This window comes from Drosophila yakuba, chromosome 2R (assembly GCF_016746365.2).
Source record: "Drosophila yakuba strain Tai18E2 chromosome 2R, Prin_Dyak_Tai18E2_2.1, whole genome shotgun sequence".
Lineage (NCBI taxonomy): Eukaryota > Metazoa > Arthropoda > Insecta > Diptera > Drosophilidae > Drosophila > Drosophila yakuba.
Window position 1 is genome coordinate 14,532,116 of NC_052528.2, and position 12,388 is coordinate 14,544,503.

Here is a 12,388-nt window from a genome sequence, read left to right on the forward strand (position 1 = left end):
TAATGAATTAAACCTACTACTACTTCGACAGCAGAGCATATAACAAAGGGAACTTTTGAACATCATCAGTAGTGAAAACTATTTTCCCCTTTCCCCAATCCAAAACTGAAACTCACACACAAAAAACATGCACACACTCTCACACAAACCGAAACAAAAAAAGCAAAATACACGAAAACATGAGCAACAGCAGCAACAGGAACTAAAACATTTTTCAGAACACAACTTTTTCTACACTGTAAAAAACGCAACCGCAACTTTTTTGATATGTACAAGTACTATGTTTGTTCAACTCTCGACCCATAGTACGTTTTGTCAAATTTTACATCAAGTTTTTTTGCTACTTTGTAAGCGTTTAGTTTGTTAGTTTTTTAAAAATGCGCTGAATGTACTGAGAAATTGGTTTTGATTTGCTAAATAAAACTGGTATAAAACTAATTTAAACAAAACATGCAGTTTCTCATTCACAATTAATCTCTATACACATGACTCGGTTGTGTTTGCTTTACAGCTTAGCCTTCATCAGGGGCTTCAGGTGGGTCTCAAACGATGTTTGGACGGGTTTCTGGTTCATGGTGCTGCGCTTGGCCGAATCGAAGAGCCTGGGATACACATTGCCATCGTAGCTGCCCAGCACAGAGTTCAACACACGGTCGTGGAACCCGAACCCATCGCATATGGCCACCGCATTGGGTCGGAACCTCTCCAGTGCGTCCTCCAGGCGTTTTTGCAGCGATCGCAGATCCGCATCGCTGAGGTTAATGAACTGGCAAGCAAAGTGGCAAAATTTTTACTGTATAGTTACTGGAATTGAGGGGAAAACTTACTCTTAAAATGTCATTGAGGTTATTAAGCACAGTTTGGACCAGAAACAGTTCCAGCACGTTCTCCAAAATTCTGTTGAGTGCGGGGGATCGCTTTTGGGCCTTGGCGCCAGTGATCTGCTCCAGGAATGTCTGGCACACGAACTGCCGACCATGCAGCTGAAATATGTTTAAATGATTGTCAAATAAATGCTCCCCATCTCTGAATTTGCTTAATTGTATGTACCTCAGCTGCACGTGTCAATTCGATTCCCGTGTTATTGGCCGCCGCACCTTGAGACTGACCGCTGGCCATGCGATTCGCTAGATTCTCGAATGCAATGCGTGTTTTACTATAGATGAATCATGTTAGCATTTGATTGGAAAGATGCCTTTAAGCCAAACTCACTGTGCTGCCGTGTACTGCAAAGCCTTGATGATGCACTGCCAGGAGTCGTCCCACTTGGGGAACTCCTTCAGCTGCATGGAGGTCGCAAAGTAGCTGTAGGAGGCGGACAGTGGTTTCTGTTCCACAAACGATGCCCATGCCTTTACCAATGCCCGTCCGATTTGCAAAAGGAGCACCGTGTTCTCGCCTTCGTAGGTGTAGGCAGCCACAGCATTGCCATAGATGTTGCTCAAGTTAGCGGCGATGAGGTAACCATGTCCCCCAGTGGACAGGCGGAGTCTTTCAATGCCAGCGCAACCGTCAGTGGTGCAGAGGACTTTAAGAGCGCAGGACAGGATGTGCATGTCGGGCAGTCGCTCGAACTTGCCGTTGTTGGCTTCCAGTACCGTCTGGTCATACATCTCCCACACGTACTCGGTGGCCAGGTGGTAGGCGATGCCCGTGGCAATCTCGGGGAAGAGCTTAAGGCGCTGTGTCACATGATCTATGATCTGCGGCTCGGGTTGGCTGTAGGCAGTTACACATCAAGGATTTAAACATATATTCAACAAGTCCTGCAAACATCATCGCAACTTACTTGGGCTCAATGGGACTCTGGCGCCGCACCGCCGAGTATCTGGTGGCTATGGTAGCCGCCGCCAGGTGCAGCATGGAGTTCTGGCTAACGATCAAGCAGCGCGTGTACACCATGGTCAGGTAGTTAATCCTCGATGCCGGACTGGCCTTGAAGGTGCCGTCGCGCTCCACCTTAGCGAACTTCATCAGCATGTTGGTGCGCGGAATTCGGACATGGTCCAGTCCCAGGAAGCCCTGATTCACGGATGCCATGCCGAGCTTCTTGCCAACCTCCCCGATATCAACACCCGGCAGTGGCATGTGAGTTTCTGAATCTCTTAGCGGCACAATAAACATCTGCACGCCATGATGAACATCAGCGATATATAGTTGTGCCACCACCATCGCATGATTGGCAGTGTGTCCCACTATATAAGATTGGTTAAATGTATATTTGACTATGGGACTACTGTATTTAAACTACTTACAGCCACCGGGCCACCACTTATAGGCCTCCAAATTCGGCGTATTCAGGACAAACTCATCCGTTTTGGGATCAAAGTCAGCCCGAGTGGCCAGGCCACGAACATTGGTTCCATGGGCCAGCTCCGTTTGGGCGTAGGTGCCAATAATGTTGCAATTCGCCGCCGCCTTGCCCCACTTCTCCGCCTGTTCGGCAGTGCCCTGACCTTTGATCACATCCACAAACATGGTGATGTGGGTGGCAACCGGATGATTAGCCGGAAAAAGTCCATAGCTCTGTGCATTGTATAGTCCTCCACTGCAAAGCACGCAGAGATAAGATTACGGAAACCTTTTACAAACTTGCCTTTTGAACTCACGGCCAGATATCGGTTCCTCCAGGGTTAAGCTTGTTCTGGAGAGCCTTAAGCTTGACTGCTGCCTCAGCCACCTTCTTCACAGTGGAGTTGTAGACCTCCTCGTGGGACATGTACTCATGGTTGAGGCCATACCCATCCTCAAGATCGCTGAAGATGGCTTCCTCTGTTGATTCGAAATTACCCCATTTTTACTACTTTCGATTATGAACAAAATAAGTGGTAGCAATAAAAGATTGAATCAGTCATAAACATAACGGTTCGATTTATGAATGTGTGACTATGCCTGTCGCTATCAGCTGGGGGTGTGGATCAGCCCTTTAAACTGATAAGAAACTAGCGCATTTGCAGCTGCTGGCAATCGTTTACGCCACAACTGCTATCACTATCTTTTATTATTGATAAAGCAACAGTTTTAATTCAGCTGTTCAACAATGTATAATTATTTTTGGACTTCGGGCCATTTGATGAACTCTTTGGACCCCGATTCTGATCCCCTGATCTTGGTGGCAAAGAAGCTTCAATAGACCAAAACCTGTGCCGTATCACGAACACCGGCGTGACGCTATTGATATTTATCTTGAACCATTACCGATCTCGCGTTTCCTCTTCAGTTTGTCTTGACCACCGTGCCACCAGGCAGAGAACTCCTCCACATCGAACTCTGCTCCAGTACGTTCTTTCTGAAGATCTGGATTCACTGTGCTCGGTATTAGGTTTTTAATGTGCGACATTGTTGTGTGCGAAAAATAAACACGGAATTGTTAACAACTAAACTATAATCCACCACTAGATCCAACCAACAGCTGTGAGCTCCACGCAACTACTGAGCGAAAGTGGATAGATCGACGAGAAGGAAAAGCTTTCGGGGGCAAAGTGCAGGTGTCAGCTTTTCAAGAGAGAAAGCTGATCGACGAAAATCAGCCAAGAGTAGGTGTTTATGCTTGGCGAAGAATTCAGTTAAAGAGCGGTATATGTTGGGTATATATTATTTAAGAGTATTATTTACAAAGATAACAAAAAACTGGTTACGATCACTCAAAGCACCAATACATATGGGGTATTTAAAATACATTAGATTGAGCTTGGCTCTAAATAGGTAATTTAACAAAAAAGCTGTCCTGGCACTAGATGTTTGACTTCATGAAAGGCTTTAGGATCTCATGGAAGGATTTAGGCACTGCTTTTTGATTCATGGGATTCTTGAGGGCCGCATCAAAGATACGCTCGTAGGCATTGCCATCGTAAGAGCCCAGAGTGGAGTTCAGTTGGAGATCACTGAAGTCGAAGCCATCCACAATGGCCACAGCATCAGGTCGCAGTTTGGTGAGCACAGTTTCCAAACGATCCTGCAGACGTGAGAGATCCGTATCGGTCAAGTTAATGAACTGTGAAATAAGCAAATATTAAGTTAACATTCAACACATCCTAGGCTATATAACTGAAACCCACTCTCAACAGGTGACCCATTTGATTTAGTGTTTCCTTGACTAGGTATAGCTCCAACAGGTTCTCCAGGACTTGGTTCAAGTTAGCTGAGCGTGTCTTAGATTTAGCACCGGTCACCACTTCGGTAAATGCACTGAAAACAAAAGCACGACCGTGGAGCTAGGGACAAGAAAATATTAAGAGTTTTTTAGAAATCAGTAGTGCAAAGTCCAAGCCACTTTAGTAAACCAACCTCGGCCGCCTGGGTGAACTCAATGCCCGTGTGATTAGCTGAGTTTGTTTCAGTTTCGCCCCTTGACAGGCGGTTGGAAAGGCTTTTGAATGCCAGCCGTGTTTTATTGGCAGCTGCATACTGCATGGCTTTAACCATGTTCTCCCAGCTGCCTGTCCAGGTGCCAAATTCCGGGTTCTTTTGTACCTCGGCCAAATAGCGAACGGTAGGCGGCAATGGAGCTCCAGTCAACGCAGCTCGCCAAGTCTTCATTAAAAAGCGACCGATCTGCAGAAGCAGTACGGTGTTCTCACCCTCGTAAGTGCAGGCCGCAGTGGCACTTACGTATATGTTGCTCATGTTGGATGAGGTGAGGTATCCGTGACCACCACAGGCCAGTCGCAATTTCTCTACACCACTAGTGGAATCCATAGAGCAGGTAACTTTCAAAGCGCAGGACAGCGAATGCAACTCTGGCAGACGCTCGTATTTTCCGTTTGCTATATCCTGAATGGTCACATCGTACAGATTCCACAAGTAATTACTGGCCTGCCGGTAAGCCACGCTTGTGGCTATCTCTGGGAAGAGTTTCATTTGCTGCGTAACATGATCTATGATCTGAGGCTCACGTTCGCTGAAAGTAACCAAGGAACAATTGAAATGTCATAAATATATCTACGTTGCTTGCAACTTACTTGGGATCAATGGGACTCTGACGGCGCACAGCTGAGTATCTGGTTGCAATGGTTGAAGCCGCCGCCAACATTATGGCATTATTTCTTGCAATCAAACAACGCGTGCGCACCATGGCAAAGTAGGTGAGCACATTGGTAGGACTACTAACATAGGATCCATCAGCCTTGACCTGGGCATGTCGCATCAGCATTCTCGTGCGAGGAATTCGCACGTTCTTCAAGCCCAGGAAACCATTGTTCACTCCAATGAAGCCCATTTTCTTGCCAATGTCACCGATGTGGACGCCAGGCAATGGTTCATGGGTGTCCTCATCACGCACCTGAATGAAGAACATGTGCGGACCCTTGCACTTGTCGTCGATGTACAGCTGAGCCATAACCAGGCAGTGGTTGGAGCTGTGGCCCACTGAAAGATTAAAGTAGAGTTACAAAAACAACTATGAACCAGTTGGATCTTTATGGCAGAACTTACAGCCTCCGGGCCACCACTTATAGGAGGAAATCTTGGGAGTGTTGAGTACGAATTCATCAGTCTTGCGATCGAAATCAGCCCGAGTTTCCAGACCCCGCAGGTAGGTTCCATGACCCAGTTCGGTTTGGGCATACGTGCCGCAAATCTCGAAGCGTTCCAGGCGTTTGCCGAAATCTGCGTACTGCTCCGGAGTACACTGAGCCTGCAGAGCTTTTACCAGCATCACGTACATCACACCAAAAGGATTGCCACCAGGAACGAGACCCCACATAACTTGATTGTCATACAAGTTCCTGAAAGCGTAAAGTAATCAGCAATGATTCAAGTACTTGGCGTCTATAAGCAAGAAACACCTACGGCCAGTAGTCCTCGCCGCGAGGATTGCGCTCCTCCTGCAGGCGGCGCAGCTTCTTGGCGCCTTCGATCGCCCCCCGCGTGGAGAACTCGATGATCTCTTCGTGCGTTTTGTTTTGCAGCTGCAGCATCTCCAAAGTATCCACATCCTTTTCCAAATATTTACCTTGTCAAAGCGAAAAACAGCAAAGTCAGCGTGACCCTCAAATTTTTCCGCTGATTATAGCGAAGATTAGTTTTGTGGACTTACGAACGCCGCGGTTGAACTTTAGAACCTCCTCGCCTCCCGCCCACCAAGCGGCGAATTCATCGCTTCTAACGGTGGCTCCATCCCGTTCCTTTTGTAGATCAGGATTTACGGTGGAGGGGATAACGGAATTGGGAATAACGGAAGTGGATGTGGCCATAATGACTAGATTAAGAAACCTCCGAACTGCGCGCCAAGAGCACCGATCGCTTACTGACTTCCAAACAGCCGATGGCTCTCAATAAATAAAAGTGAAACAAACCGGTCAATAAACTTGTAATCTTTGCTCTTTCGTTGAGAGTGCTTTTGGTTTGGGAACGCTTTGCTGTGGCGCAACCGTTATCTGGATAGTCGCTGGATCCTAGGTCAAAATTTAACAGAAAACATGCTCTACTTTACTGACTTATTACGCTGACATTAAGGCGATGAATACAATTAAGATAAGATTCAAATACCAAAACAAAGTTTGATCGCCCCCTACAGATGTTAGAACTCAAATTAGTAAACTGATAGCCAGTTTTAGATCACTTGTGATCGCACTTAACACAGCTATCGGTCAATAACAGCCTGTTACATATTTAAAGCACTTGTCTGTTAATTAACATAGCTGTTATCGGGTTTATGAAAATCGAAAGACTACCATCTCAATTGGATTACTTCTCGTTTTTGGTTTTACTTTATTTACCTTCCTTTTAGCAGCATACAATGCCGATAAATTTTAATATTGGCTTGCTAGGGCATGTTGACAGCGGCAAGACCACCTTGGCCAAGGCCTTGAGTTCCATGTCCAGCACGGCCGCCTTCGACAAGAATCCCCAGTCAGTGGAGCGAGGAATAACTTTGGATTTGGGCTTTAGTGGACTTTTGGTAGAAGCTCCCGCGCACTCACCCCAAGGAGAACAACTCCAGTTTACCTTTGTCGATTGCCCAGGCCATGCCAGTCTTATACGCACTATTATAGGAGGTATCAATATCAATTGATTTCATTCTATGAACCCTTATCTATCTTAACAAATTACAGGTGCCCAGATTATTGATCTTATGCTCCTAGTGGTGGACGCCCAAAAAGGCATTCAAACCCAAACAGCAGAGTGCCTGATTATCGGGGAGTTGCTGCAGAGAAAGCTGATTGTGGTGATCAACAAAATAGATGTCTATCCAGCGGACCAGAGGACGGCCAAGCTGGAAAAACTACGCTTTCGCCTTGCAAAGACTTTGGAAGCCACCACATTCGGAAGTGAAGTTCCCATCTATGCTGTGTCTGCTTTGCAGGGAACACATATCTCAGAGTTGCAAGAAGCACTAAGAGATGCCTACTTCCAGCCACAAAGAAACCTAAACGATCCGCTGTTCATGTACGTTGATCATTGCTTCGGAATAAAAGGCCAAGGAACCGTCTGCACAGGCACTCTGCTCCAGGGAAAAGTCCAGGTAAACGATGTGATTGAGCTGCCAGCTCTTGGGGAGCAGAGAAAAGTGAAATCCATGCAGATGTTCCGCAAAAACGTGACCAGCGCCTCCATGGGCGACCGAATTGGTCTATGTGTAACACAATTCAATGCAAAGTTGTTGGAACGCGGAATCATTGCCCAACCGGGCTACCTGAAACCCATCTACGCCGTGTGCCTACAGTTGAAACCAATCCGCTACTACAAAGAAGTCATAAAATCTACGAGCAAGCTGCACATCTCAGTTGGACACAACACAGTGATGGCCAATGTAACTTTGTTTCGAGATACGGACAGCACATCATCCACGTTTCAACTAGAGAAAGAGTACGAGTATTTGGAAGACGTTCAGCCTGCGGAGGTTCAACAGTCTGACCTGATCTACGCTTTGTTGCAATTCGAAACCCCTGTCCTAGCTCCTCCACATTCAACGCTAATTGCTTCTAAGCTGGACATGGATGTCCATAGTACCAGTTGCAGATTGGCATTTTGGGGACGTATTTCCTGGCAGACGCAGAGTTCTAATTACATGCAGGAAGAACTGCCAAAACTAAGGATTTTCAAGCGAAAACAGAAAGTGGGAAGCATTCAGCGTGTGGTCAATACCAACGAAGTTATAGTTCAGAACCTTTTTAAGAAGGAAGCCAAACGTGACTTGTACGTCGGCAAAAATGTGGAACTTTCCACGGGAGAAAAAGGTCGCATTGAACGTACCTTCGGTCAGACATCCAAGGTGGCCATTACCTTTCAGGAGGCTCTGTCTCCTGAAACAATAAACAATTTCAAGAATGTGAAGATTTTGCTTAACTGTAAGAAGTATGTGTTCAATAAACAGGCTGGCCTGTTTCAATGACGAAAGTTTAACTGGTTTTTCCTTCTTATTTAAATATTCCGCCAAATGGGTAAAGTTATCGAGCACGCTGTAAAAGAGGTGTTGCATTCTAACAGTACAGCATACTTTAAGAGCACGGTATTTTTTTAGAACTCTGCACAGTGGTATTTCCGACCGCTCTGAATGCGGGCACACTGCTCCAATCCCAAAATGCCAATGTTAAAAAACAACAACAATTTTGGAGCCTGCCTTCGCGAACTGCAATAAACAAAACATCGAATTCGGAATCGAAAACGACAAGAGATAGTACCCGTCTCAAGGAGCCCCCGCCAACACAACACCACCACCTAGTTAAACGAAGAGGCCAAAAACACACCACCCATGTTCCCAGTGCTGCTACTCCTCCTCTTCTTCTTCGCAAAAGGAACAAACCAGATCAATTTGGACTGCAATGAGCTCCAGATGATGGGCCAGTTCATGTGCCCGGACCCGGCAAGGGGTCAAATCGATCCGAAGACACAGCAGCTGGCCGGATGCACAAAGGAAGGTCGCGCCCGCGTCTGGTGCATCGCCGCCACCGAGATCAATTGCACGGAGACGGGCAATGCCACTTTTACGCGGGAGGTGCCCTGCAAGTGGACGTGAGTGCAGCTGTTTAGCTGTCTATTTAGCTTACTATCACAAAAACATTATCTAATGAACTGTATCTTTAGGAATGGCTATCACCTGGACACCACACTGCTGCTCTCCGTGTTTCTGGGAATGTTCGGCGTGGATAGGTTCTACTTGGGCTATCCGGGTATCGGACTCCTCAAGTTCTGCACCCTCGGCGGCATGTTCCTAGGACAGCTGATCGACATCGTGCTGATAGCCCTGCAGGTTGTGGGTCCGGCGGATGGCTCCGCCTATGTGATACCCTACTACGGAGCCGGCATCCATATCGTGCGCAGCGACAATACCACGTACCGGCTGCCCAGGGACGATTGGTGATGGTTAAGGCAAAACAGCGCCTGGTGTACAGTAGATCACTTTAAGTCCTTGTTATACCTTAAGTACGGCTTATGACACTAACGATAAGCAACGACTGCGGATCCGTTCCGACCCGGTTCGGATCGAGACTCTGATTAGTGCATTACGTACCCTAGTTGATAAGTGTATAGATTGTTGCCACCCCTCCATTGCGTAGCCTAAGTTGCATTGTTTAGTCTTAGTTACCAATGTACATGGTCCCTCATACAACTCTACATCTGTGTAATTGTATAGACCGGATAGACAAATTGTTTGCCAATATAACTAACGATTTTAATTAGTCTGTCGTGTATGCCGTGTATATCTTCCGTGGAATTCCCACTGTCAGCTGGCGAACGAACAATCGCACTTCTTGGCAATATAATTGGCCCACTTGTACTTTGAACTCGCAAACATTTTCGGCGTGACAGAGATTGGTCAACAAGAGAACAAAACAGAGAAACCACACTGCCGGCGACATCCCGCGTTGTTGACGCTGTTGAGTCACCGGCGAAACGCCCAGACACCAGCGCAAATCGACGGATAACGAAAACGCACAAACTGGGCTATCGCAGAGGCGACGGCGGCGGAGGATCTTTTCTGTTCGGAAAACATTTGCTCTTCTGGCCCTTTCATCCGATTGGCATTTCCGAATTTATCAGCGGCAACGCATCAGCCAGCGAGTTGTTCGATTTTAATTGCATGGCCGGGGTCGCTTGTAATTCGATGCGTTTTAATTAGGCTCTCAATTAAGATCAAGTTTGGTTTTATCTTGAAATGGGTGAGTGTTGCGAATAGCATGCAAATGCGATGATTTTCCAGCCGTGCTAACAGATTAGCTCTTGGTTTTACTTAATTTCCATTAGATAAATATATACATATATAAGAGTAATTTAGCTTAGTCGTTTTAAATACAAAATATTAAAAAAAATACTTTTCACCGCCTTAAAGGCATTCAAATTCACATTCTAAGCTCCTTTTTAGTTCTTCTCAAACTGAGTGCCAACAGTTTTAGGCCAACGCCCATCAAACTGTAGACATATTGGGTATTGTTGCACGTTGTCCCAGGCAACGGTAAGTAATACTACGAATTGGCCACGCCCCTTTCGCCTCGCTTTGAATTGGCAATGCACTGACCCCGGCCACGCCCACCGCCCACTTTATTGTTATATAGATAAATGGACATGTGCAAAAGAGCTTTTCAATTAGCCCGGCCAGAAGCCAGAAGTTGACAATGTGTTGTTGATACTCGTATGTCGCAGTGGGTCCACTGGATACACCTAATTACAGTGTTAATGTCGTGCCGCCTGTGTAAACACCAAAGGGGGAGGGGGGTCTGATGGGGATAAGAAGGGGCACACAGGAAAAAATAAGTTCACTTTGAACAATATCAAATGCCTCTTCCCTGACCAACGTGTATGTTTAATTTACGCAATTATTTTCTTAATAATTAATACATATAATTTAAGAACTCAAAGGAATACAAAAATCTACTTATTACTCACTTCGCTGTATATTACTTTTCTTCAATTTTTTTAAGTTATAATTTTCATTCGTCAATATATTTTTTAAGTGGACCACTTGATCTTTGTACGCCGTCATCCCCTGCTGTTTGCTCCTTGAAGCCACTTTTCTAGTGCTGCGGATCCGATATAGGTATCGCTTTTCATGGGGCAAATGAACTCTGCGCCATTAGGGAAATTTGAGCAGCTTGTTTGTAAGCAGGCTTTTGGTTTTGGATATGCGCGTGATAACCTTATGGAAAATGCCCAGATCGACCAGATCCCCCACAGATTGTTGACTCTCTGACTGGGTGCAAACTATTTCACAACTCCACCCAAGATGTGGTTATTGGAATTGGGATTAGTCTCACCTGACGCTCATCCAGAAATAGCCAGCACAATAGCGACCGAGTCTTCTATTGACCAATTGCAAATATTTACCAGTATCAAAATAGCATCGATATATAGCATATAGGCTGTGGATAATCGCGCCAATTGGGGGGTGGTACTGGAGTGGAGACGCTCGACGGGTTTCTTATTTGCTCAGGGCTTAGGAGCTCAACGCTTAATTACGCTCAAGTGGCGTGGAAAATTGTGGGGCGGGATTCTCAGATTTCCAAACACCGCCCACCGCTCACAGAGCATCGCCAATTCGACCCGATGACGTTTATGCCAAATTGCTTTGCACTTTGTTTGCAAGAGGGGAGAACCTATGCAAATAGCAAACGGCATTTAATGAAACGCAATTATTTAATTTTACAGACTGCGTCACGGTTCCCACCTGGCTGCATATTGCAGCGTTCGCCTCATAAATAATGACTGGCAACCTCCTCCAGTGACAAAATCCGTGGCCTGGGAAACTCCATCTTCAACTCTAACTCTAAATCCAAAGCCGAAACCAAAAGCAAAACAGAAACCGAAGCATAATCCAAACCGAGTTTCGTTCGTGATAACTGCAATTTTCCAGCCACAACTACAGATACAATGAGTGCATAAATCATCTCCAGCTCAGCTGCAACTCCGTGGCATTTTCCTAGCGTGCCGCGGCAGCTTTTCCAAAAAAAAACAAAAACAAAAAAAAAGATGAAGAAAAAGGCCATCGCATAAATGTCAAATGGCTGGCAGTTTGATTTGGCTGCGGGTTAAGTGTGAATTATCCCAGGGCCTCGAAAACTCGGCACCATTTGTATACCGGCTCATCTGCCAAATGCATTTAAGAGCTTTAAGTGCTATTATCGCATTCGAGACAAATACCATAAGACACAGTTCGGATTGCGAATGTGGCTTGCAGTCACGGCAGCTTTGGGGATTATAATGAATGGATTCATTCATGGTGGGAAAGAAATTGCTTACCATGTGTAGTAAAACTAAGGAGTATACTTAAGAGTTTCCAGATTAGATAGCTGGAACATAGCAATGACTTCGGTTAGTTAAGTTAGCTTAAGAATTTATCACTTGCAATGATTCATTGCTATTGGTAAGGATTGTGAAATTCCTTGTCACTTACGAGTACGTTTACACTTTTGCATGTACTATATTGGTGTTAATTTCACCTGACTGCTAA

The 12,388-nt window shown here is 45.7% G+C and overlaps 4 protein-coding genes across 5 annotated transcripts; 2 read left to right on the forward strand and 2 right to left on the reverse strand.

Annotated features, from left to right (window-relative positions):
* Positions 1 to 387: 387 nt before the first annotated feature.
* LOC6530622 (probable peroxisomal acyl-coenzyme A oxidase 1) lies at positions 388 to 3,442 on the reverse strand. Its single transcript, XM_002091499.4, has 8 exons — positions 3,199 to 3,442; positions 2,610 to 2,772; positions 2,256 to 2,548; positions 1,790 to 2,195; positions 1,213 to 1,719; positions 1,051 to 1,156; positions 828 to 983; positions 388 to 766 (listed from the first exon to the last, which is right to left on the reverse strand). The coding sequence occupies exons 1-8, from the start codon at positions 3,338 to 3,340 to the stop codon at positions 506 to 508; spliced, it is 2,034 nt and encodes a 677-aa protein (XP_002091535.1). The 5' UTR covers positions 3,341 to 3,442; the 3' UTR covers positions 388 to 505.
* A 124-nt stretch (positions 3,443 to 3,566) lies between these two features.
* On the reverse strand, positions 3,567 to 6,483 carry LOC6530623 (probable peroxisomal acyl-coenzyme A oxidase 1). Its single transcript, XM_002091500.4, has 7 exons — positions 6,038 to 6,483; positions 5,791 to 5,953; positions 5,434 to 5,726; positions 4,962 to 5,367; positions 4,288 to 4,900; positions 4,059 to 4,214; positions 3,567 to 3,994 (listed from the first exon to the last, which is right to left on the reverse strand). The coding sequence occupies exons 1-7, from the start codon at positions 6,192 to 6,194 to the stop codon at positions 3,734 to 3,736; spliced, it is 2,049 nt and encodes a 682-aa protein (XP_002091536.1). The 5' UTR covers positions 6,195 to 6,483; the 3' UTR covers positions 3,567 to 3,733.
* LOC6530624 (selenocysteine-specific elongation factor) lies at positions 5,255 to 8,340 on the forward strand. 2 transcript variants are annotated; one of them, XM_039372742.1, is made up of 3 exons: positions 5,255 to 5,317; positions 6,976 to 6,998; positions 7,056 to 8,340. In XM_039372742.1, the coding sequence occupies exons 1-3, from the start codon at positions 5,286 to 5,288 to the stop codon at positions 8,333 to 8,335; spliced, it is 1,335 nt and encodes a 444-aa protein (XP_039228676.1). In that variant the 5' UTR covers positions 5,255 to 5,285; the 3' UTR covers positions 8,336 to 8,340. The 2 variants fall into 2 exon arrangements, with proteins under 2 accessions (XP_039228676.1, XP_002091537.1); XM_002091501.3 differs by lacking the exon at positions 5,255 to 5,317 and having other exon boundaries at positions 6,650 to 6,998.
* A 158-nt stretch (positions 8,341 to 8,498) lies between these two features.
* On the forward strand, positions 8,499 to 9,623 carry LOC6530625 (TM2 domain-containing protein CG10795). Its single transcript, XM_002091502.4, has 2 exons — positions 8,499 to 8,955; positions 9,028 to 9,623. The coding sequence occupies exons 1-2, from the start codon at positions 8,696 to 8,698 to the stop codon at positions 9,302 to 9,304; spliced, it is 537 nt and encodes a 178-aa protein (XP_002091538.1). The 5' UTR covers positions 8,499 to 8,695; the 3' UTR covers positions 9,305 to 9,623.
* The last annotated feature ends 2,765 nt before the right edge of the window (positions 9,624 to 12,388 follow it).

Coding starts and splice junctions, on each gene's coding strand:
- LOC6530622 (XM_002091499.4), bottom strand. CDS start 3,340: ATGTCGCACATTAAAAACCTAATACCGAGCACAGTGAATCCAGATCTT. Junction 1,720..1,789: donor CAGAGTCCCATTGAGCCCAA/GTAAGTTGCGAT, acceptor AACTGCCTACAG/CCAACCCGAGCCGCAGATCA. Junction 984..1,050: donor AATTGACACGTGCAGCTGAG/GTACATACAATT, acceptor AACATATTTCAG/CTGCATGGTCGGCAGTTCGT.
- LOC6530623 (XM_002091500.4), bottom strand. CDS start 6,194: ATGGCCACATCCACTTCCGTTATTCCCAATTCCGTTATCCCCTCCACC. Junction 5,727..5,790: donor CGCGGCGAGGACTACTGGCC/GTAGGTGTTTCT, acceptor TTACGCTTTCAG/GAACTTGTATGACAATCAAG. Junction 5,368..5,433: donor TAAGTGGTGGCCCGGAGGCT/GTAAGTTCTGCC, acceptor TTAATCTTTCAG/TGGGCCACAGCTCCAACCAC.
- LOC6530624 (XM_002091501.3), top strand. CDS start 6,740: ATGCCGATAAATTTTAATATTGGCTTGCTAGGGCATGTTGACAGCGGC. Junction 6,999..7,055: donor TATACGCACTATTATAGGAG/GTATCAATATCA, acceptor AACAAATTACAG/GTGCCCAGATTATTGATCTT.
- LOC6530625 (XM_002091502.4), top strand. CDS start 8,696: ATGTTCCCAGTGCTGCTACTCCTCCTCTTCTTCTTCGCAAAAGGAACA. Junction 8,956..9,027: donor GAGGTGCCCTGCAAGTGGAC/GTGAGTGCAGCT, acceptor CTGTATCTTTAG/GAATGGCTATCACCTGGACA.